Below are 24,141 nucleotides of genomic sequence, written 5' to 3'. Positions count from 1 at the left end.
CGAAAAGGTCCAAACTTACTCGTCGTTCCGAACTCGGGAGATTCTCCCGTCGTCTTCTGGGGGCGGGGCGGGGCGGAGCCAGCAAACGGTGAAGCGGGCCAGGCCTGCCCCTCTTTTCTGTAGAAGCCGAAGAACCCTCGCAGATTTTGATTCCCTACTCTAGAACCAGGTAAGTAGTTGGAAAAGTCCCCATAGTTATTCAGGCAACGGTCCTCCTCGCCGCTCGTCCCTAGGGAACCGAGCTGATTTTGGCTGCGCTCTTGTCCTGCCGGAGAACCAGTGAATTTCGGACTCTCGCCCGAATCCCGTCCCTCCAGGGGCTGCAAGTTCTTCAGCCGTAGAGCTGCAGGGTAGTTTGACGTGCTGGTCTTGAGCGCCCAGCCCCGGCTGTTCAGCGCGGGGCGTCCCGCCCGCCCCCCGATTTCCCTATGGTGAAGGCGGCCGTGGACGGCGGCCGCAGCGCCCCGCTGGGCGAGGGGGGTTGCTCCTCCGCGGCTCCCCAAGCTGCGGGCTTCCCAGAGCTGCCTTCTTACTTTTGGAAAGAAATGTGTAGGGTCTTATTTTTTTGACTTTTTTCCCCCGTGGCCCCTACCTAGAATAATCTTCAAAGGAAAAAATTACAAAACTCTGTTAACACATCTTGGGGACTTATGCACCTTCCCCGGTCGCTGAGATTGATGATTGAACCATCTGAAGGCTAACCTTTGGACTGTTTGTGCGCAGCTAGTGGAAATGGCTTGTGATTCCCACTGAAGCCGCTGGGACGCCCCGCGAGTGTCTGGTTAGGGGCAGCAAATCCCACCGAGCCTGCCCCCCCCCCCCCCCCCCCCAACACTGGCGAGCAGCCTGCCCCATTCCATCCAATCTTTTCATCAGAGGACCTGGGGGCAGTGGGTTGGAATTTTCTGTTCAACTCCTCCTCCTCCACCCCCTTTTATCAGAAGTGGACACTGAGATCCAGACCAGTGAAGTCACCTGACAAAGTCACCGAGCCAGGAAGAGACTTTTCTTTGGCCAGTTTTAATTTTTTTCTGGGTTAAGAATAATAAATGTTTACGTGAGTCATTCTTGATCAACAGCAGCACATTTTTAATTAGTGGTTTTTCCACGTTTTTATTTCTTGCCAGAAATTCTTATTTAATTTTACTTCTGCTTTCCTCTCATAATGTGGCTTTGCTCTGGCTTTGTGAATTGGTCTGTTCCTTCTGTGTTAAAATGTATTTCTAACATTTTTCATATTCCTTTAATTTTCATTTAAACTAGATGGATTCAAGCGTAGCATGGAAAAGATCACTGAGGATGAATTTTCAACTCTCTATTTTCTGGATTTGTAAAGTATGGTTGGCAGTCTTTCATAGGTGAAAAGTAAAACCAAATATTAAACCAAGGAGTACTCTAAATAATTTTTTAAAGTTTATAATTGATAGAAAAACCTGTTTAAGTATCGTTTAATTAAAAAACACAAGCAGGGCACGGCCCCGTAGCCAGGTGGTTAAGTTTGCATATTCCACTTTGATGGCCCAGGATTTCGCCCATTTGGATCCTGGGCGTGAACATGGCACCGCTCATCAAGCCATGCTAAGGTGATGTCCCACATGCCACAACTAGAAGGACCTACAACTAGAATATACAACCATGTACTAGGGTGCTTTGGGGAGAAGAAAAAGAAGGAAAATGAGATTGGCGAAAGATGTTAGCTCAGGTGCCAATCTTTAAAAAAAAAAAAAAAAACACAAGCAATATGACAAGCCTGCTGACTGCAAATGATTTCCTTTGAGTAATAGTGCAGCCAGGTATGCTGTGAAACGCTCACCATGTGCTGTGGTAGTTAATTTTCACAAGGATCCTATGCTAGGTAGTATTGGCCCCATTTTATAGATAAGGAAATTGTTAGTTTTCCTAATAGAATCATGCCCTAATTTATGAGCATTTGAGAAATTTCAAACTGTAAGCAGATGCCTTAATCATAAAATATGTAATCCTCCTTGCAGGTTAGTTGAATTTCATATTTCTAGCTCAGTCTGTCTCACTATCATCATTATAAAGTATATCTCTAAGAAATTAAGGGTCCTCCATGCCAGCATTTAAAAGGGTGAGATGAAAAGGGTGGTACAGTAAGAGAAAAAAATCATCTAACAACACTTAAGGTTGTTAAAAAACAAAATTCAACTGAGTAAATTTGAAGATCTAATTGGCTTTATTCAACGATTCATGAACTGGGCAGCATCCCATTTAGCAAATTGAAAAGAGCTCCCAGGAGCTGTACAAAATGGAAGGCTTTTATAGGCAGAAGGGGGCAGGAAAAGGAAGTTTCTAACAAACAGTGGATTATTTCAGACAAGGTTACCTTCCATTGGGGGGAGCACAAGGGTCTATGATGTGGATCACCACTCTAGTGCTGCCCAGGTGATTCCAGATTAACTGGTTAAAGGTCACGTTCCCAGGACAGGCTGAAACTGCAATTAGGTTAGATATGAAGTCTTGTTTTGCTGTCATGAGGCAAGTGACTCCATTTTGGGCTTGTTTCCTTTTTTAAAGGACTTGGGTTCTAGCTCTGCTTCTTTGTGACCCTGCTGAGTCTCTTAACCTCTTGGAATGTTTTCTCCTCCATAAAATAGATGGCGTTTTATTCCCATTTCTGCATACAATTAAATGGTGGTTTTAGTAACTTGCTTCTCTACATGTTGTAAAAATAATTATATCAATGGATGTCAAAGATGTGCTTTTTAGAAGAAATCAGGTATTGCAGGGGTTTAAGAGTCATAATTACTATTAGTGTGTTGTGTTTTTTCTTTTTGTTGTTCCTTTTGACCTAACATTCCAAGAGGTCAGGAGACTCACCAGGGTCACACAGAAGCAGAGCTAGAACCCAAGTCCTTTAATTTTGGTTTTATTATCTCTACAGTTTTTTGAGGATAATAGTGATGTCTGTTGGTGAAAAGATAGATGCGAGTGTTTGAAAGAAAGAAATAGGTAGGAAGTAGGTAGATATTGAAAGTGGATAAAGAGCTACGAATCTTCCATGGCATGTGTGTACATGTGTGAGAGAATGAGGGCCCAGAGTGAGCAGCAGCTAGGGGAGGGGCTGGGCACTTTCACGTTGCCCTTTGGGTTCTTGAGTTTAGGACAGTGCCTCGCTTACAGCTAATGTTCAACAAAACACTGAATGAATGAATGAATAACAACCGGTGTTTTGTAGTAGTGTTTTTTTTAAATGATTCTCTAGACTGCAAACACTTTGAGGCTAAGGACTTTTTACAACCAGAGGCCTGAAATAGTGTTATATTCAATCAAAGATGATTATAGAATAATAGAATTTGGAACATTTTAATTAATAAGAAATTGGAAAGGAGAAAATAGATGGGCCAGGAATACTGATATCTACTATATATAGGAGTAAACATTTGCCAGGTTCTGTGCTTGATCTGTCATGTCTCCAGCACAGTAACCCTGAGTGGGAGCCCAGTTTTCAGCTGAAGAGGCTCAAAAAGTCGACTACCTTGCCCAAGGCAATGTGGCTAGTAAATGATGATAGAGCTGGGATTCATACTGAGAGCCGCCAGATTCCAAGGCCTACACTCTTTCCATAACACCTTGTCGAAGACAAGAAGGAAAAAAATAAGCAGCTGTGTTCTTATTTCCAGAATGGAAAACTCTGATCTGGGCAACCTTTTCTTTTTGTTTTATTTTTCTTCATTTTTCACTTTATTGTCTAAGAAATACCAGCTTGAGTGAAGACCCAGACAGAAATGCAGCAATGAGACGTTGGGTAGGTGCGGAGTGAGCTGCCCTTCTCAGTCCCGGCTCTCTGCGTGGGTCTTCCACACCCAGGGCCTGCCCAGCTCCTCCACAGGCGGTTAGGTTTATGACTTCCGCCTGCTTCTGTCCCCTTTTATTAGAGGGCTGGCCTTTGGGATATCTCATTGCTAAACAACCTTTTAGCAATGGAAAATTTACTCTCCTCTATGCTACATACTATATTAAATTATTTTAAATACAGGGTTTTAAAATGACACAACTTCCGATTAATTATGTCAAGAACTTTTCATTAGTAACACCATGAAAATGCCCTTGATTCCCCCGTGCGTGGGACGACACTTAGGAGTTAGCATGGGCTCTGTCCTGAGTAGCCCTGTGTCGAACTTCAATACAGTAAAAGCCTGAGTTCTTTCATCTCAAGTCCTAGTTTCTGCAGCTCTTCCTGACGTTTCAGCTGCTTGTGGTTGATGCATATGATTATTCCAGAAGTTAGCAAAGATGTTCTAGGTGGTGGCAGAGTCTAACAATACTTGATGTGGGTAATTTCAAGAAATTTTGATAATGCACAAATAAAATTATGAAGATAGTCAAAACCCTTTCATTACATCTCTATAGGTATGGAAGATTTCCCAAGTTGTCTAATTTTATGTACAAATGTTCTTTACCTTTTCTTTGAGTTTATTTTACTCTGAGTTTCTTTTCATTTTAATATTAACAGTGGTAGGACAGAAAGGTTAACTGTGAATTACCCTTGTAATTTACAAAAGATCACATACAAAGCAGTGTTTTTATTTTCTTTATTTTTATTGAAGTATAGTTGACATACAATATTTTGAAAGTCGTGTTTTTAGTTTTTAATGCTTTTCCTCCTTTGTTAAAATGAATGAACTTCCTAAAGCCAAGTGCTTCCACGTTGATTAAAATCCCAAAAACTTAATGCTGAAAGGAAAAAGCAAGTTGCAGAATTAAGTGCAGTACGAGCCAATCTAAATAAAGTTGAAAAACATGCAGAACAATAGCACGTATCTTTTACTCCTGCGTCCACGTGAGGTAGTGGGAATGACGAGCATGGGGTCCATGGTAATACCGCCTCATTAAAAGGGCGGCACAGAAATGGAGTTGGGAATGGGTACAGGAGGCTTCAGTTATGTCTATAACGTGTTAAGTTTTTAAAATGTTAAGATTTGTTAAAGCTGGGTGGCAGGTAAATGTGCTTATTATATTCTTTATTTTTTTCTATTTATCTCATGTTAATAAAACTTACATTAGCTCCTAAAATTTCCGAGATGTTGGAGCCCAAGCTTACACAAAAGGGAACCTAAGTATCATGCTATGTCTATCCAGACATTTTTGTTTGCATGTTTGATTCCCTCGTGGCAGGCCGAGTCCCTACTGGAAGTAATATGAAGTATTTTGCTTTGTGAGCTGAAGGATTTGTAAGATGAAAGGTCCTTAAACTTGAAATGAGATCAGTGGTAGGCTCATGATTTAAATTGTTGTTTGAAAAGTTGTTTGATCTGCCCCCTCCAGGGGAAAAAACATAGTGAGAGCCTAGATACAATAGGACAATACATGAATTTGTTTTTTTTTTTAGTATCTAGATCACCATGGCAACTGGACAGAAGTTGATGAGAGCTGTTAGAGTTTTTGAATTTGGTGGACCAGAAGTGCTGAAACTCCTGTCGGATGTTGCAGTACCAGTTCCAAAGGACCATCAGGTGGAAATAATTACTTAAAAACAGGCAATAATTACCCTGAGTGTGAGTCTCTAGCACATCAGGTTAATGTTCGAAAGAAGCATACTCACATTTGTGAAGACACTGAATTAGGGCAAAGTTTACGCTGTTTGTATCTACGAGCTCTGACAGAGAGAACTTAATTCCAATAATTAGTGGAGTAGAGGTATGAAAAGGAGTAACATCGTGTTATGAGAAAATTTTTGAAGTTGGGAATCATCTACACAGTGCAATAATTGAATTTTTCTGAATGAAGTCATAAGTCATTTTGAACAAGTTATTCTTTTACAAACTTTCATGATTTTTATTTTGTGCGTGGTAGGAAAGCAATTTTCTTCTGCATACGTGCTTTTTAGCATATGATTTAAAAGAATTTAAATGTAGAGTTAAATCATTTCCGGTGACTTTTTCAATAAAAATTATGTATTTTTATTACTGTACCTTCCATGACTCCCAAATCTAATTTCCTTAGCAAACCTTATGAGAATTTTTACAGTTTGGCCATAACCTATCTTTATAGATTTATTTCTATCACTCCTTCTCGATAGACCGTGCTGTGACAGCATCGAGCTTTATCTGGTTTCCCCAAGAAGCTCTTTCATTGCTTCTGTTTTTGCACATACTATTCCTTTGACCTGAAATAGCCTTTTTCTCCCATTCCAAAAGAATTCCTGCTCATCCTTTAAGGCATGGTTCAAATAGCACTTCTTTTGTAAGGCTTTCCCTTACTCTGATAGCAGAAGTAATCATTTGGTATTAATTAAGGTAAAATTAGCTTTTATAGTAGATGTAACCTCAAAATCTCAGTGGCTCAACAATAGAAAATTATTTCTCATGCACTAAATTCCAAAATTCTAAAATGTTCTTGGGTAGCTTTCCTCCAACAGGGATTTGGGGACTCGGGCATATTCCATCATGTGGCCCTGCCACCTTCAACACCTGTCCTCTGAGGTCGCTGTGAAAGGGAGTGAGCACAGTGTGGATTGCCTAGGAAGGTCTTTATGGGCCAGGCCTGAAAGTGGCTCTCATCACTCTTGCTCATGTTCCGTTGGCTAGAACTTAAACATATGGCTACTCATAACTGTGAGGGAAGCCAAGAAATCATATTCTTCCTATGTACCGAAGAGCAGGAGGAAATAGGTTTGATGAGCACATAGTGGTCTCTGCTACACATCCCCTCAAATATTTCCACCACTGTTTTCCCAAAATGTTTTTAATAGCACATAAACCATTCTGTCACATCTTTTCATTTATTTGTTGGTTTGCAAAACTGGAATGCGAGCTAACTGAAGGCAAGGTTTTTTCCTCCATTTTTATAGCTCCCATAATCAGTACAGTTCTAGCATAATGCTAAATGAATACCTAAATGCTCTGTGTGAACTTAAATACATTGTTATTGCAGGTTCTAATCAAAGTCCACGCATGTGGTGTCAACCCAGTGGAGACATATATTCGCTCTGGCACTCACAATATAAAACCAGTCTTACCCTATACTCCTGGTTCAGATGTGGCTGGGGTGGTAGAAGCTGTTGGAGATGATGTATCTGCTTTCAAGGTATTACATTTTTAGTTATTTCTATTTTGGCTTAATATTTTTTCTTAAAACATTTTAATGTAGCTTTAAAATGTATCTGTATTTAAGTCTTTAAAAGGCCCCATTACACAATTTCTACCACTTGGGGGACTCCTCTAGTCAAGAAAGAAATTACCTTTATCCACAGGCCTTGCTTGTTTGCATTGTTGGGAATAAGTGCTGGGTGATTTCTGGATCTTCACATCCCCACAGAATTGAACTATGATCCTTTTGATTTAATGGAAATACGTAAGGAAAGAAAACAAGCAAGGAAATTAAACTATTTCCTAACTCTTGATAACACACAAGCCAATGTAATCTTTAATTCCTTCTCTAAATTTAGCTTCACAGAATAAAAGGAAGGCTAAATCTTTTGAAGAAGTGAAAATGAAGAAAATGCAAGATCACTATGCAGTTTTAGAGCTCTGACTCAGACCAAGGGGACTGAGTCAATGACAATGTTATAGTGAGGGCTTTTGTTATTTATATGCCAAAAGACTTAGAAAACGTAGATAGCATATTCATGGTCTAGCATCTTTCCTCATAATTCCTTGACCTCCTCAACTTTGGCAGCACATATACCAAAATTGGACTGAGACTGAGATTAATGCTGCCCTGCACAGGAAGAGAGGCGGATTCCTACACTTTCCACTCCTCAGCCTGTGGCAATCTGGCCTTTGCCCCCATCGCTTCACTGGAATGATTCTTGGATTCTTGCTAATGTCACTAATGGCCTCTATATTGCTGGAGTTAATGGGCCCTTTTATGTCATTATCTCTCTTGACTTCTCTGTGACATCTGACACTCTCAGCCACTTACTTATTCTTAAAAAAACTTTTCCTTCAGCTTCTGTGACACCATTGTCTCCTGCTTTCCTCCCTGCTTCCTCTCCGGGCATTCTTTCTCAAGCCTCTTTTTCTCTGGGTGCTCCTCAAATCTTAGTGTTGCCCAAGGCTCTCAGTCCCTACTTAGACATCTGCTCTTTGTATTGTTACCTTCTTCTTATCACGCATGATGTCTTTAGCTTAGAATTTTCTACTAAGCTCTAGACCTGTCCTGTCCAATACAGTAGCCACTAGCCGCATGTGGCTATTTAAAATTCAAATTAAATTAAAATAAACAAGTCACTGCCTCAGTCACACTAGCAACATTTCAAATGCTTAATAGCCCCATGCGTCTGGAGGGTCCTGTATTGGGCAGAACTGATGTAGAACATTTCCGTCATCACGGAAAGTTGTTGGAGAGAATGGGACCCACACTGTCAGCCTCTAGGAACCCCTTACTCCGTGTCTAAAACCGAGCTTGGCTTATCTCCCATCAGATCTGCTCCTCTCTCTTGTGACTGTCTTGGTGACTTCTGGGGTTTGACTTACTCCTTTACTCTCCCTCACTCAGCTTTCCCCTTACTAAAACCCTTTTCTCTCTCTTCTTTCTAATCCCACTGCCTGTAGTTTCATTCAGGTTATTTTACCTAGTCCCTTACCTGGATTTCTGTAACAGATGCTTAATTTACCCCCCCCCGACCCCGGCCCCCCTTGAATCTATCCTTGCTTTCTAAGGAGTAATTTTCTGAAATGTAATTCTGATTGTTTTATACCTCTGTTTTAATTCTTGCATTAATTCCTTGTAGATTTCAGGGTATTGTTGAAACTGCTTATGTTTTGAAGGAAGATTGTTTCATGCTCTCTCTCCCACCTTTCCATTCTTATCTCCCATTCCTTCTCGCCCTGTAGTTTATTCTTTAGTAATGAGTTTGGTTCTTCCCTGCGCATCCCATGCTCTTTCATCTCTGTGTCTTTGTTCATACTGCTTCTTCTGCTTGGCAGGATTAAACTGAAACTTATAAACACGGATTCAAGGGATTTTACACCCTAGCTTTAATTTCTTTTCATTTTACCTCCTGAAGCTATTACATTCCATACATCGGACCACTTACTCATTGGGGATGAATGCTGGCGATTTCTCAGCATGTGTTCCTGTCACTATTCCTTTACTTTGTCTCCTTCACCTCTAATGACTCTTCCCAGTTATGCTTTTCAAAATCTTGTCCTATCCTTCCAGACCGACCTCAAATATGAGCTTCTCAGTGAAGCTATTCTTGATTCCCTCAACTGAGAAATCATTCCTTTCTTTTTCTTATACTTATCTTTGATGGCTCATCATGTTTGCCCTGCTTTGTAATTCCTTCTATCCCTTTCTTCTCTCTCTTCCTAGAGTTTAAGCTGCTTGAGTTTTAAGGAGCATGTTTTGCTATTAATAATCCTCACAGAGCTTGAAGCAATGCTTATATAGTGGATTCTTAGTGAATGTTTGGGTTATATTGAAATCAATGCAAGATGTTTTGAAGCTATAAAAACAGGATTAATCTTAACACAGTCATTCTTGACCATTTGCAGGCAACGCTGTTAGCACTGATGCTTACCTTTGACTCCTCGATGCCTTTGAATCTTGTTTGTCAATCCCCTACTGCACAGTGCTGTTACTTTTTCAGATCTCTTTATAATAGGACAAATTCAAGAATGCTGAGAGTTACTGCCTTAATGTTTTGCTTATTCCAAGGAATATTTACATTTTTTTTCAAGAAAGAGAAGTTAGGGCAGGTGTCTGCAGTGGGCAGGCTGATTTCCTAGCATGCAGGTCCTACTGGGCAGGCCTGTCACGCTCGCACAGTGCCTCACCTCACCTTCCGTTACACATCTGCTGTTCAATAGAGAGGCCCTGGCAGATGTTTATGGAGAGTTTGCTGTGTTTGTGGTGCCCTGACAAGTGAACACACCTATCCTGGCTTATCCTGCTGTTGGGATCGGGGAGGAGTTTCCTGCTTTTTGGTATATGCATGCAAAGTGAGCGAAATGCTGGTTGAGGAAATCTATGGAAAGGATTTAGAACAGGTATTTAATGTGTGGAAGAAACTTTACATTTTATTTGTTTCTTCTCTGTAGTATTTTAGGCAAAAAACGATTTATATTAACTGCCATTTACTGACTGCTTGACCTGAGCAAGTTACTGAACTTCTTTTTGCCTCAGTTCCCTTACCTGTATAGTGGGATTAGTCTAAAATGGGGATGATAAAAGTTTTTATCTCATAGGCTGTTGTGAAGATCAAATTAGATGTTACTCAGAAGAGTCTTAATGCAGGGCCTAGCACAATGACCTCTCAGTAAAGCCTAGTTATTCATTCTAGGGGTTCTCTTGCGTCTTTTCCTATTTCTCTTAATTTTTCTTCTCACTGGTTCCCATTAATAAAACATTTAAAAATGTTCAGTACTTTAAGGTTATTTTTATAAAACTTTAAGATGTAGAAAACAATATATGAATACTTCTTGTTAAAAAGGCTGCATTATAAAAGATTGTACCCATTTTGACATTTTTAATCCCTGGTGCATTTATGAATTTATTGCTTTTCCCAGAAAGGTGACAGAGTTTTCACTACCGGCACGCTCTCCGGGGGCTATGCAGAGTATGCTCTTGCAGCAGATCACACTGTTTACACGCTGCCAGGAAGACTGGACTTTAAACAAGGAGCCGCCATCGGTATCCCATATTTTACTGCGTACCGAGCTCTGTTCCACAGGTAATTATATAGCCCACACCAAAGAGGGCAGTACTAATTGCCTTCCTTCCTAACATCCGTCCATCCATCTATCTATCATTTTTGGTTACCAATTAGTTACCATTAAGCTTTTATGGTGTACAAGCTGTGCTAATTTGGGAGATTATTCTAATCACTGGGGATACAAAGAAGAGCAAAACACTGTCTTTGTCTCCAAGATCCTCATAGTCTAGTTAGGGAGATATACATAGGAATACTATTTATATACAGTGTGAAAAGGACAGTGACAGAGATGTCCGTAGGGATTTATGAGATCACAAGGGATGTGCCCTGGTGATGAGGTAGAGCTTCCTGAAAAGGTGTAAAACTTAGATTATTTTAAAGCTACGGTTTAAAAAATCTCATTATCCAGCCGTGGAAACTAATTGCTGCAATTTGAAAATGTAGTATAGGGCCCCACCCTAGACCCACTGGTCAGTTTCCATGGCTGGGATATGAGAACCTATATTTTAATCAAATTCCTTAGGTATTTGAAAAGGATCAGAATTAGGAATTGCTGGGGGAAGAGTAGCTGGGAGGGGAGAGAGCATTCTAGACAATAGGAGTAGCCTAGTGTGTGGGGAAAAACATGGCATCTGGGGAGAGCTGTAGCAATTTGGTTTTGTTGGATAGAAGATTTTGAGGCAAAGAGTGGCAAAGAGTAAGGTTGGAACATAGTAATCTCTCAATAAATGTTAGCTGTCATCATCAAATAGGTAGATTTCAGATTCTCAAAAGCTAGATTATAGAGCTCACACATTGTTCTGTGAGGGATTGGCGTCATGAAATGCTTTATTCAGGAGAGTGTTAGTGTCATGTTTGTGTTTTAATGAGATCACTTATCTGCTGTGTAAAGGATGGATTTGATGACAGGAATGGAGAAAGAGATGGAAGGATCTTATAGTAGTGTCCTCTAGGCCAAATTCTTATGGGCCAGAGCAAGGGTCATGCGAGAAAAGGTAGAGGGGAAGGGACAACTATTAGGGGGTAAAATCAGGACTATTGGGTGACTGTTTGCATGTGAAGAATGAGGGAGAGGAGAGCTTAAGAACACTTCCAGCTTTCTAGCTCGAGTCATGTCTAACTGTGACAAAGAAAAGGAGGAAAAACTTTTAAAGGGAAGCTGAGTTCAGTTTTGGACTTGAAACCGACATGGATGTCATAATGGAGAAGTCCAGCAGCCTGGTGGATGAAAGTCTGACACTTGAAGGCTAGGGATATAAATTTGGGGATATCAGCATGTGGGTGAGAGTTGACGAGATAAAAGTGATTGAAATCCCTCAGGGAATGAGAACAGCGGAGTGAGAATAGAACCTTAGTGAACATCAACATTTAAGAGTATAGTCAGACATAGAGGTCAGAGTCCTAAAAGAACCAAAGAGAGTGTATCCCAAGGCCAAGAGAGTCTAGAGGTCATGGTGTCCATTAAACGTCTGTTAAGCTCATGGGCTTTGAAGACAGGAAGACTTGGGTTAGAATACTATCTTCCCCTGCTACTAGCTGGAAGACCCTGGTCAAGGTTCTTCCCTGTCTCATCTGCAGCTTACTGATTGAAAAACTAATAGCACCTTCCTCATAGGGGTGTGGTGAGAATGAAGTGAGGTAACACATGTAAACCTCTTAATACAGAGCCCAGCACAGGGTAAGTGCTCAATCAGCATTGATAGTGTGGGGTGGAGGCTGGTATTGCTACCAAGGAGGGAAGCTAGCTGTCAAATGCAGCAGTGAATAAAATGACAGTTGGGCTTAGCAATTAGGAGGTCATTGGTGACTTTAGTTAGATCATTTCAGTAGAGTGGTGGGACAGGAGCTTGATTGAGTAGGTTGAAGAAGAAAGAGGAAATCAATTCCTTGAATGGAGACTATTCTTTTTAAAAATGGGGGAGGCAGAAAGGAGGGAGTAGAAGAGTATTTGAGGAAAGTGTGGAGACAAAAGGGTTTTTTTAAGGATGGACAAGACTGAGAAAGGATCTAGCAAAGAGGGAGAGATTGAAGGTTTGGAAGAGAGGGCAGAGTGGCAGATGGAACAAGATCCTGTATAAGGCAAGGTGGAAAGGACTTATGACACAGGTGGAGAGATTGGCTTCAAATATCGAAAGGACAGCTCATCCGTTAAACCTAGAAGAGGCAAAGATGGTATAATTATGGAAGAGTTTGTGGGGAGGGGATGGGATGTTGAAGGAACTCAGATGTGATTCCTTCACTTTTCATAGTTAAATAGGAGATAAGTGACCTTTTGAGAATCAGAATGGAAGGGGCACCAAAATGCATGGTCGTGTGATTTCTTTTTTTCATAGACTTTAGCCATTTGGATAAATTATCAGGGAAGTTAGATTTTAATAATAATCCAGGTCAGGAATATTAGTGGCAAAATAGACTAGTGCAAAGGAAATGAGAGCACTGGAGAGAAAGAGAGAGAAGTTGGGGCAATCTACTAGCGGGTCCAGGCTGGCTGGGGAAGGAAGGGAGGCCAGGAGCAGCAAGTGGGCAGAAATAGAGCAAGCGAGAGACAGCAGTCTCTGTGAATCTTGAAGCTGAAGACAAGGTTTTTAGAAAATACGGGTTTACAGAATTAGGATAGGAGATTGCTGTGCTAATATTGATTTAAGTGTCTCATATTTCTCAGGTAGAGTGGTCAGGGGTGTTACCAGGTTTAGCCCTGGGAGTGGCTAAAGTGGAGGAGAATTCAGGAATTCTGATGCAAGGTTTTCCTCCAGGCACATGTTGAAATCTCCTTGATTGGGCCTGGATTTGAGGTGGAAGAGACGGCCTATGTGCCAGGTACTAGTCTTTAGTGACTAGAAGGGAGTCGGGGATAGCAGCATGGAAGGCCAGGCCATGTGTTGGAGCACCTGCCATGAGCCTCAGCGGGAGGTGACTGTATTAGTCAGGGTTCTTCAGAGAAACAGAACCAAGAGAATGTGGAGGGGAATGGGGGTGGGGGGGGCGGGGCTGTTTTTGAGGAATTGGCTCATGTGATTGTGGAGGCTTGGTGAGTCTAAAATCTGATAGGGTGGACCAGCAGGCTGGAGGCCCAGGGAAGGGCTGCAGTTCAAGTCCAAAGGCAATCTGCTGTCACAATCCCTCCTTGTTTGGGAGAAGTCAGTCTTTGTTCTGTGAAGGCCTTTCAGTGATTGGATGAGGCCCATCCACGTTATGGAGGGCATCTGCTATTCAAAGTCTACCAATTCAGTGTTAAGCTTATCTGAAAAACACCTTCACAGAAGCATCCAGAGTAATGTTTAACCACATGTCTGGCACCATGGCTCAGCCAAGTTGATACATAAAATTAACCATCACAGTGACTCTACATAAGGATAGAAGGATCCTAGCAGTGGGCATCTGGGAAGGGTTAGTCCTTTTTCTGCACCCACCCCAGGCCCAGGGGTTTAGGAGAATGGGCTCTTAGTGTCAGAGGGGTTGTTTATAAGATAAAAAAAATTCATTAGGAAGTATTTCATAGCCCATAGAGTAACTTTAGTTATCCTGTTCCCTTACATTTGTATTATACTTTTTAGAATGTAAAGTGCTTTGGTGACAGCTATCTCCGTTTATCATTTCATACCCTCAGTTTAACTCCCTGCCCTCAGTGTCCTTATCTCCAACCCAGAGTGTTGGAGAAATAATCTTTGTCTACTGCTCATAATTGCCATTTGTCAGCAGTTAGCACACAGCCTCGAGCTGGACTCCAGGTTACTGTGTTCTCACGCCCAGACTGAACATGATGTCTGTACAGGGTGGCCGCCCCTGTTGTTCTAGAAAGTGAGATCCGCCCTGAGAGGCAGATCTGGATCACACAGCAGCTGCTGGCTTGTGACATTAGCACTGGTCCGTCTGGAGTAATAAAGCAGCCCCTGTCTGTCTTGCTGCAAGTGTCTTGTTTTCAGTAGAACAGAAAAGTAGTGGTATGAACCACAAGTAAAGAGAATATGTCATTTCACCAGAGCACCCTTAGAGGGTGCAAGGGAACCTTTGTGACAGATTTACTGTATTTCTTGCTCTCCTACCACTGCTGACTCAGCTTTGCTTTCTGAACCGAGGGCTTACAGGCTGTGCAACCTGGTGTTTGAGGCATGGAGAAGGAAAAATGTTCTTTAAGTAGTCCAGCCGCTGTGTATACTTGGGTGTTACTCTGGAGCACAGAGTGAGACTGGGCTATAATAAACCTGTTTTGAGACGCTGTCTGTGGGAACCTGTGGGAATGAGAGACTCCAGTGCCTCTTGGTTCAGCAATTTCACTGAACACACCTGCACGGAGTGCAGCCTCTTAGAGGGTTCCACCCTGATGTGACCCTGACACCCAGCACAGTGCCTGGCACGTAGCAGACTCCCAGTAAACATGTGTCGAATGAATAAATGAATTGAAATTTCTTTTTTATCTGTGACTCTGAAGAACCATTGTTTGAGCCCATGGAGTTTGGAGAATATCTTGGGTTGCGTGTCAGGATGAGTTTCCTCTTTGGGTAAGTGGTAGCTGAACTGAGGGTAGAATTTCCTTAAGGATGGTGAGAAACACCTGAACTTAATTAGCTCCAAAGGCCGGCGATGAGCCTGTGCTTTGTTTTGCAGTGCCCAGGTGAAAGCTGGAGAAAGTGTTCTGGTTCACGGGGCCAGTGGAGGAGTAAGTATTTTTTTTTAAGTTTATTTTTAAATGAGCTTATGTTTGCGGGTTTCATATTCTGTTTCTTTCAAGTCAGTTTTAAAAGCCAAATTTATAAATATAGTCAAGGGCGCTTTCTCCCTTTGTGTCGTGAAGCTTCTTTAAATTGTGTCTTCTGAAGGTGATTCCTTGTCATTAGTTTAGCATTTCTTGGTTAATAAAATTAAACAGGTTACCCCATCAAAAATGTAATATATTAGGTTTTCCCCCTTATGTTGGGTGTGGACAAGATAACCCATCTTTGTTTTTGTCTTCAGGTAGCAAATGTTATAAGAATATTTATTTAGAATTTTAAAGAGTCCTTGAAGGTTAATATAAATTCCATATTCCCTTAGATAAGGAAAGTAGGCTCATTAAGGCTTTACCTGTGTCACCCCAGACAGCACGGCAAAGCCACACCGTGAATCCTTAGTCCTTCCCTCTCCCTTCCACTGCCTGCCTGCTGCGCTTTGATGACATTCATGGAGTGCACAGTATACGGCTGTGTCCTCAACACCGCAACCCGTGGCTTAAAATGCTAATGGAGGGGCTGGGGAGGGAGGACTCAGAACTTATCAAATAAGCCCTTCAGTGAAATCACCCAGTGCCGGGCTGTCAGAAACCTCTTCAAGAGACAGGCTGTCAGTCTGCCTCTGAGGAGCTTAGGGGGAAAGTTAGAGCTGTGAGGTTGGAATTTAACAAGAAATCCACATGACCTCTATCCTGCATGGAGAGGCTTTAGAAATTTTGGAGACAAGATTTCAAATTTTTAAAATAAAGGGCCTGGGGCTAGATGGCTCACCTTGAGAAGCTGGTTAACCCTTTCAGAGCGCTGTGTATTCCGGAGAGTAGATTGAAGGAAGTAACCTATCAAATGGCACATTGTCCCCGGAATAATGAGCGGCATTCTGAAAATGTGAATTTACCTCTAAAGGTGGCCAGGTAATACAAACAGAGAATTCAGTCCATTGTGTTTCTCTTACTTTAGATTGGTGAATCACAGGGTTTCACCCCCAGCTTCCTCTGTACCGCAAATAGATCAATTCTGAAGGATTTCGCAGATCAGACTATTTACTAAAAAACACCAAGATTGTCTGTATGGGGCTTGGGAAAATATGAAAGACATACCTTGGAATAAACTCCCATTGTTTAGCTTCACCAAAGAGGCTATTTTGGGGTTAAATTTTAACCCTAAATAATGAAAGCATCTGTCAAACACATGCATTTATTTAAATTTCTTTGGCTTTCAGAGAGCTAACCTTGTGCTCTGTATTGAGGGAGAGATTTCAGTAGGAAGGGGAGAGAAGAGTTTAAAGAAAATCTCTTTTTATTCCCTTTACCCTTTTGTCGAAAGCCTCGTTGCTTCACCATGACTTTTTTTTTAAAGGCAAAATCCGCCCTGTTCTCTGAGCTGGCTGAGTTTGTTAAATCCTCAGCTGGCAGGGGTGGGCCGGCGGCCCCAGTGTGTGCAGCGCTTCTAATGCTGCCTGCCCTATCACAGGGAAACAGCGCCGGGTTTTGTCTTGCTTCTGTTTGTACTTTCTGTCCTCATTTAATTCAAATTCCTTTGGGATTATTCTGTGTATTTAAAATGGTGTGAAATTTATGAACACAGCTATTATCCAGATATGTTGGTGGGGAGTACCCTACTTTAGTGTCAGCAAAATAAATAGAAGCAAAATATTTGACACATAATGGTACATAATCTATTGAAGGAGTATTAGTAGTGTAATTGTTGACAAGAATAGAATAAATAGTGTCTTTAAAATAGCTATTGAGTGCCCCTTTAAAGTGGTTAGAGCATAAGTAGATGTATTTACATTAAATCTTTAGTTTAAAATGTGGTTTTAATAGAGGCCTAGTTCTTTTTAAATCGAAAATTAAAGTAGAAAAAAAATCAATCATGCTAACCCCAAGGTGATTGTATTTCATGGGATCGACTGTCTCTCCCCCTCATCAGTGAGGTCCATGTGTGTGTGTTGTGGTTCAATCAAGCAGGTCACCGCCATCACCCAGCTGAGTTCAGGCTCATCACCCCCAGACGCTGTACGGTCCTGAAGGTCTGGTTCAGGCCTGGGAGTCTGCGATTCTGTTACAATTTTAATTAGTTTCTGTCATCATTTTTCGGTTGTCACTACTGGGTAGAGGTTGGCATCTAGTGGGTGGAAGCCAGGCATGCTGCCAGCCATCCTTCTATTCACAGGATAGCCCCACAACAAGGAATTCCAGCCCCAAATGTCAAAGGGCCAAGTTTGAGAAACCCTGCTCTAAATATACCTGTACCGTTCGTTTGACATGTAACCAAACATGTATTTCCTAGTACAATTTAAATAATGGCCTTTACCTATATTCCTAACTGCTTTCATTTCTCCTTTAAGCACATTTATCTGATGATCTAGTGATTTCATCTGATCCCATGGCTTAAATACCATCTATAAACTGATGAATCTCAAATTTATATTTCCAACTCTGAACTTTCAACTCCATACCCGTATTCAGCTGATTACTGAACATCTTCAGTTAGGTGAGCAGTACGCAGCGCAGCGTGTTCAAAGGGAAGTGATGCTCACACAGACTTGATCCTCCCTCTTCCTCAGCCTCGGTAATCTACCCAGTTAATCTGGCCATAGACATGGAGACATCCTTGATTTTTCTCTTTTCCTCACCTCTCACATTCAGCCTCTAAGGAAGGCCCAGTCTTCCTATTCCCATTTTCCCCCTCACCTTTCTTTTTGCCTCTCCTATAATTGGAGTGTTCTTTTGAAAGCCTAAATCGGATCACATCACCCTCCTGCTTAAGCTCTTCAGCAGTTCTGCATAGTTCTTCAATATACTCCAAAGTCTTTACCTCCAAGGGTCTGTGTGCCTGGCATCTCTATGTCCCTGTGGCTTCACCTTCCACTGTCTCCCACGTGCCCCGCCCTCAAGCCACATTGACCCTCTTTCTGTCCTTTGAACACCCCAAGCTCATTCCCATGTCACCAGGTTCACCACAACATTCTGCCCACGACGTTCTCCACGAGGTTTCCCACACCTGCCTGTGGCTCATCCCTCACTTCATTCAGGTCTCATCTCTTCCGAGTGGCCTTTCCTGACGACCTAACTAGCCCCTCTCCCTGTCTCTTTCTAACCCAATAGACTGTTTTTTTTCATGGCACCTTTAATTTTCTGAATTTACTTTATTCATTCATTTGTTAGTGTGTTTATTATCTTCCCCCTTCCTTAGAATGTCGGTTTCTTACATGAAGTACCATGTCTAGCACATAGTAAACTCTCAATGATCATATATGGATAAATAAATTAATTTGTCCATGTACTTGTCTCTTCCACTTAAATGAGAGCAGTCTTACATTTGTTATATAGTATTTTATATGTGCAGTTAAAGTATGAAGTCAGCATATTTGGATTATCTTTAAGCCCATCCCCCTTTGTGCAAAGCAGATGCTAGGTAAACCCTTTCATGCAGTGGTTAAAAGCTCAGGATCTCCAGTCCAATCTGGTCCAGCTCTGGGATTGGCCCTGATTCCATCTCCGTGACCTGAACAAGTTACTTACATTTTATAAGCTTCAATTTTCTCATCTCTAGAATATGGATGATAGTAGTATCTACTTCACAGGCTCATTCTGAGGATGAAATAAAGCAGTGCATAGGAAAGCTTTAGTTTGGTACCTGACACATCCATTGTAAATGTTCCATAGAACTTAGCCAGTGCTGTTCTCGTTTCTTCATTTAGACTCGACGTTCCTTGAGGACAGGGTAGGGCCTAGAAGCACCTTGAGTTCACTATATGTATTTAATAAATGTTTGCAGGGATGCAAAGAATCAAAAACTGCTGTGTTATATTTTGTTTTGTTCTTCAGGTTGGACTAGCAACATGCCAGATTGCTAGAGCTTATGGCTTAAAGGTTTTGGGCACAGCTGGTACTGAGGAAGGACAAAAAGTTGTTCTGCAAAATGGAGCCCATGAAGTGTTTAATCACGGAGAAGTTAATTATATTGATAAAATTCAGGTAAAATTGTTCTACAATTTTCTAGTAAAATTTTGTTTCTTGGGAGACTTGCATTTTTTTGGTAAGTTCTTTTATCAACTACTCTCTTAAAGTTCTTTGCTCCTTTTTTTAATGCGTATGTGTTTTTTTATGCCTATGTGTGTTTAAAGTTTTAATTAATTTAAAGGGTAGAGATGTCTCATTTTCAAACCTTCACTATCATTTCTGTCTTATGTTTATCAGATAAAATATAGCCTTTCTAGAGTCTTATAGCTATAAAAATTGGTACTCCTTAATGCAAATCACATTTGAAGTAAAGCCAAAGCTTTGTATTTGGAGTTGTGAGGTGTTCTTTCTTTTCTTTTGACATCTGTATATATTGTCAAACAATCACCATAGTAAGTCTAGTTAACATCTGTCACCACAGAGTTACAAATTTTTTTTCTTGTGATGAGAACTTTTAAAATCTCCTCTCTTAAGAACTTTCAAATATGTAGTACAGTATTATTAACTATAGTCACCATGCTGTACATTACATCCTCATGGCTTATTTATTTTATAACTGGAAGTTTGTACCTTTTCACCCCCTTCACCAATTTCGCCCACCCCACCAACCCCCGCCCCTGGCAACTATAATATGTTCTTAATATAATTTGTATTGGTGTAAATTTTCCATGGAAAGTTAGGTGTCCACAGATTACAAACTGGATCTGTCTGGCCTAGGGAATAACGTTGATTATTAACTGGATGCTTTGGAGGAATAATGACTACCTTATCCAAAGTGGTGAGGCAGCTTTAGTTAGTTGTTGCATATATTCCATTACTGCAAGAGAATTCAAGAAGATTCTGAAGTTCTCCATATGTACTGTTGTAGCAATTTACTAAACACTGATTACTTTGCTAATCCTCAAACTAGTTGCTCATGTTGAGAAAGAATTAGAATTTTTCAGGTGCTGATTACTGTGTAAACTAGGTAATTACCAACTGAGGAACAATATGAGTGAGAGTTTGTTTATTACCACCAAATCATGAGGCCAAGAAAACTGAGAAAAGGCACTCCTTCATTATGTTAGGAAACCTAAAATTAATTGAGTATCCACTCCTGATGCCATTATCCAAGAGTATTTACAAAGGCAAAAAATGGCCAGTTATTTTAAGAATATATTTTTGTTTTGCAGTAATGTAATTTTAAGACCATGAGGTCTTGTAGCTTCCATCTCTTCTGTTGGTTCCTTCTGCTTAAGTCTCTCTCATTCTTCACGTCATTCTCTTAACCTTTTATCTCACCCCACTCCTCTGCTTTACCACCAAACTTCTTGAAAAAGTAGTGAGTACTTAATCCTTTCACTTCCTTACCTCCTATCACCTCACATTGCTTTTTACTTCCACCCTCACTACTTACACTGCTCCTTAGAGGTGCTAAGCTCCTCTTACCAGTCTGCTGTTCTTGTCTTAGTCCTCATCCTGTTTGAGTTTTCAGCAACAGTTGACCCTGACCACATCTCCTGGAAGCTGGTTCTCCTCTTACTTCCCTGACTTCATTTTCAGTCCTCTTCCTCTTCGTATTACTTAATGTTGATGTTCCTTAGGTTTTTTCCCTTGGTTTCTCATCTTCTCTGGTGCTAGCCCTTCATCCCAATCAATCTTATATATGCCCATGGCTCCAGATAGTACCCGTATACTGTGGATTTCCAACGCTGTCTCTGCCCTCATCAGCCTACTCGACATCATCACTCATCTGGTCACCCAAGACAGAAACGCATGTTTCATTTTTTATTTCTATCTTTTAATCACCATTCTCCCCCCCACCCCGGAAGTCGGTCATCTCATTCTATCACTTTCATCTCTCACATGCCTTTCATATATAGCTCTTTTCCTCTATGCTCTTCACCAGTGTGACTGAGTTTAGTCCTCAATCTCCTCAGCCTTGACTATTATTTATCACTGAGCTTATATCCCCTTCTATCTTCTCTGCTGCCTCCAGAGTTATTTGGTTCACCTTTAAAAAAAAAACATACCTCCAGAAATAACTAAAATGGGAGTTTCATGAGGATAGGAATTTTTGTCCCTTGTTCCCTGCTGCACCTCCAGAGCCTAAAACAGTGCTTGACGCAAAAATTAATTAATACTTGCCCCCCAAAAGTCCAAATCCTTCAACGTGGCATTCAGTGTATTTTTACAATTTGTACCAGTTTACGGTCTCGTCCTCCCTCTTCCTTCCCTACCCCCAGCCTCCCCAGTTACACTCCTGCTCTGCTGGGCTCCTTTCCACTCCCGCCTTGTACTCTCAGTTCCTACATCATTGCTTTTCTGTTTCTTCTGTCCAGACCATCTCTGCTTCCCCTTGCTCCTCTTCCTTCCTTTTTGCTTAAGGAACTCCTATTCATCCCTTGGTGCCCACATCATCATCTCTGTGGAGCTTTCTCTGACCATTACAGGTGATCAGAGTTGTAACTTTTTTTTTTCTCTATAGCCTATGGTTTATTTCGGCTAACGTAGTACTTAGCCCATTACATTACAGCTATGACTGTAGAATCTTCCATCTTTCTCCCTGGCTTTGTTTTGAACTCCCTGTGTCCATCTTTGAATTTCCAGTACCTAGCACAGTGCCTGACATAGATATTCCTTTTTTTGTTAAAATAAAATGAATATAAGGCAGATATGTGTAACTTATTTAAGAACTAGTTTTGAATGTTGGGAACCAACATCTGAGAGCCCAAAAGAAAAGAAGTAGTATGCCAAGCTGACTATAAACCACTGGGAACGAAACTGAATGCCGGCAAAAAATCTTGCAACGCCGAACAGCCAATGAGGTTTTCTTTTGTTTTTCAATAAAAATGGGAACCCCGTTGGGGTTTTGGATTTTTAACTTGTTTGTTTTCTAAGAAAATACATTTTGAAGATAGAAAATTTTCAACCAAGGAAAAAGTATTTTATAGTCAAGTTGAGTCTAAGCATCTAAAAATTCTAGACAAATGTTATTTCATTATAGCAACTTATTTAGTACAAATGTTTATCATTTTAGATGTTGTGGCTGATACCTTAGAATTACATCAACACTTTATAAATAGATCATTTTAAAATTTGAATTATTAGTCTTAAACCTACAGCATTTTATATTATTTGAAACACATTTCTGTAATATATTGGACTATGATAACTATTTTACAGTGTTTTTTAATTGTTTTCTTATCTTGCTCTGCATTCTTTTATATAAATAGAAATCTGTTGGTGAAAAAGGAATTGATGTGATTATTGAAATGTTAGCTAATGTAAATCTTCGTAATGATTTGAATCTTCTGTCACGTGGAGGACGAGTAATAGTAAGTATTTCATTTTTTTTTACCACTTTGACAATTTTACCATAATTTAACACTATTTTGCAGTAATCTTTAACCATAGATGTGTTATTTTTCGTAATAGGTTGTTGGCAGCAGAGGTCCCATTGAAATAATCCCACGAGCCACCATGGTAAAGGAATCTAGGATAATTGGAGTTTCTGTCTATTCATCAACCAAGGTAGGAAAAGAAGGGATTCTGATTTTGGTAACTTAAACATTGAGATAATTTGCCTAGTCAGGCACACTGAAAGTTTAAGTAAATGTTAAACATAGTTATCTGACTACGCGAATGGGTTAAGGATTAGTCACTAGAAGATAACTCGGGCTACCGTATAATTTGTTTTCCAAATCAGGACACTTTTGAGAGAGATAGGAGATACTATTAGTAATTACTCCAGGACAATAGGTATTTTGTGAACTGAGACCGTCTCAGACAAATTGGAGTTACGGTTGCCTTATAGAAAACTACTTTTTCTGCAGTTCTGGGCAAGTTGACAAAATCCACACATTTGTAGGAAATCTTTATGCTCTAACTCTTAGATTCTGAGAATTTTTAATGCTTCTGAAAATTAAGTCATATATTCCTCTACAAAAAAAACCTTTTTCTTTCACTTAGGAGGAATTTCAGCAGTATGCAGCAGCCCTTCAAGCTGGGATGCAAGTTGGTTGGTTGAGCCCTGTCATAGGTTCTCAGTATCCACTGGAGAAGGTGGTCCAAGCTCATGAAGATATCATTCACAGCAGTGGGGCTAAGGGAAAGATGATTCTTCTCTTATAATGATTAATTCTCTCTTGTGTTTCCTATGTAATGAGAGGTTTCTTACCCCAGTTTCACGTACACCATCTGTGCTTTATTTAGCATTCATTTGATTCAGCGAGTTTCTTGTATTAAAAAACAAGATTTATCTTTAGCGATCATAAGCTTTGGATACAGGTTATTTTATAGCTGGCAGTACTCTCTAAGCCTTTCACCTCAAATCAAGAAGTCTTCATAAGAGGAAGTAGAATGTCAGTGATCATAGCATTGAGGTGCATTACAGAAATTCCTAACTGATACTTGATCGTTAGTTCCACACCTTCAAGTAAAACATTCAAATTCAAAATAAGCCTGCTTGATTTCCAAGCCTGCTTCCCCTTATAAAGGTTCTTTACTCTCTAATTAGCCGAGAACTGTATTAGACTCTGAAGATTTTCTAGACTAAACAAGACCCCTTTTCCAAACTAATCTCATCTAGATCTGCAAGTATCTTGGAAGGGCAAGATAAACAATGTCCAGAGAAATTTTGTTAGTTTTCCAATATTTCCTGCAATTTTAGAACATTCACTATGTTAGTGGTTGATTACCAGTGATCCATAGATTCTATGAGGACAGCAGCCTTATATTTGGTATAATATGATAGTAGGTACATAGTCTCCAAATAGATACTTCTTGATTGATTGAATTTTCAAAGTAGATTTAGAATTATCTGTTTGGGGGCCAGCCCTGTGGCTGAGTGGTTAAGTTCCTGCAC

General features: G+C 40.6%; 1 protein-coding gene across 1 annotated transcript; it reads left to right on the top strand.

Annotated features, from left to right (window-relative positions):
* The first annotated feature begins 33 nt into the window (after window positions 1-33).
* On the top strand, window positions 34-23,420 carry CRYZ (crystallin zeta). The gene is made up of 9 exons (XM_046645699.1): window positions 34-169; window positions 5,354-5,477; window positions 6,898-7,050; window positions 10,479-10,642; window positions 15,230-15,281; window positions 19,161-19,310; window positions 22,511-22,612; window positions 22,713-22,808; window positions 23,247-23,420. The coding sequence occupies exons 2-9, from the start codon at window positions 5,367-5,369 to the stop codon at window positions 23,406-23,408; spliced, it is 990 nt and encodes a 329-aa protein (XP_046501655.1). The 5' UTR covers window positions 34-169; window positions 5,354-5,366; the 3' UTR covers window positions 23,409-23,420.
* The last annotated feature ends 721 nt before the right edge of the window (window positions 23,421-24,141 follow it).

This window comes from Equus quagga, chromosome 18 (assembly GCF_021613505.1).
Source record: "Equus quagga isolate Etosha38 chromosome 18, UCLA_HA_Equagga_1.0, whole genome shotgun sequence".
NCBI lineage: Eukaryota > Metazoa > Chordata > Mammalia > Perissodactyla > Equidae > Equus > Equus quagga.
Note: the sequence above shows the minus strand (reverse complement) of the source record. Positions and strands in the feature narration are given on the sequence as shown.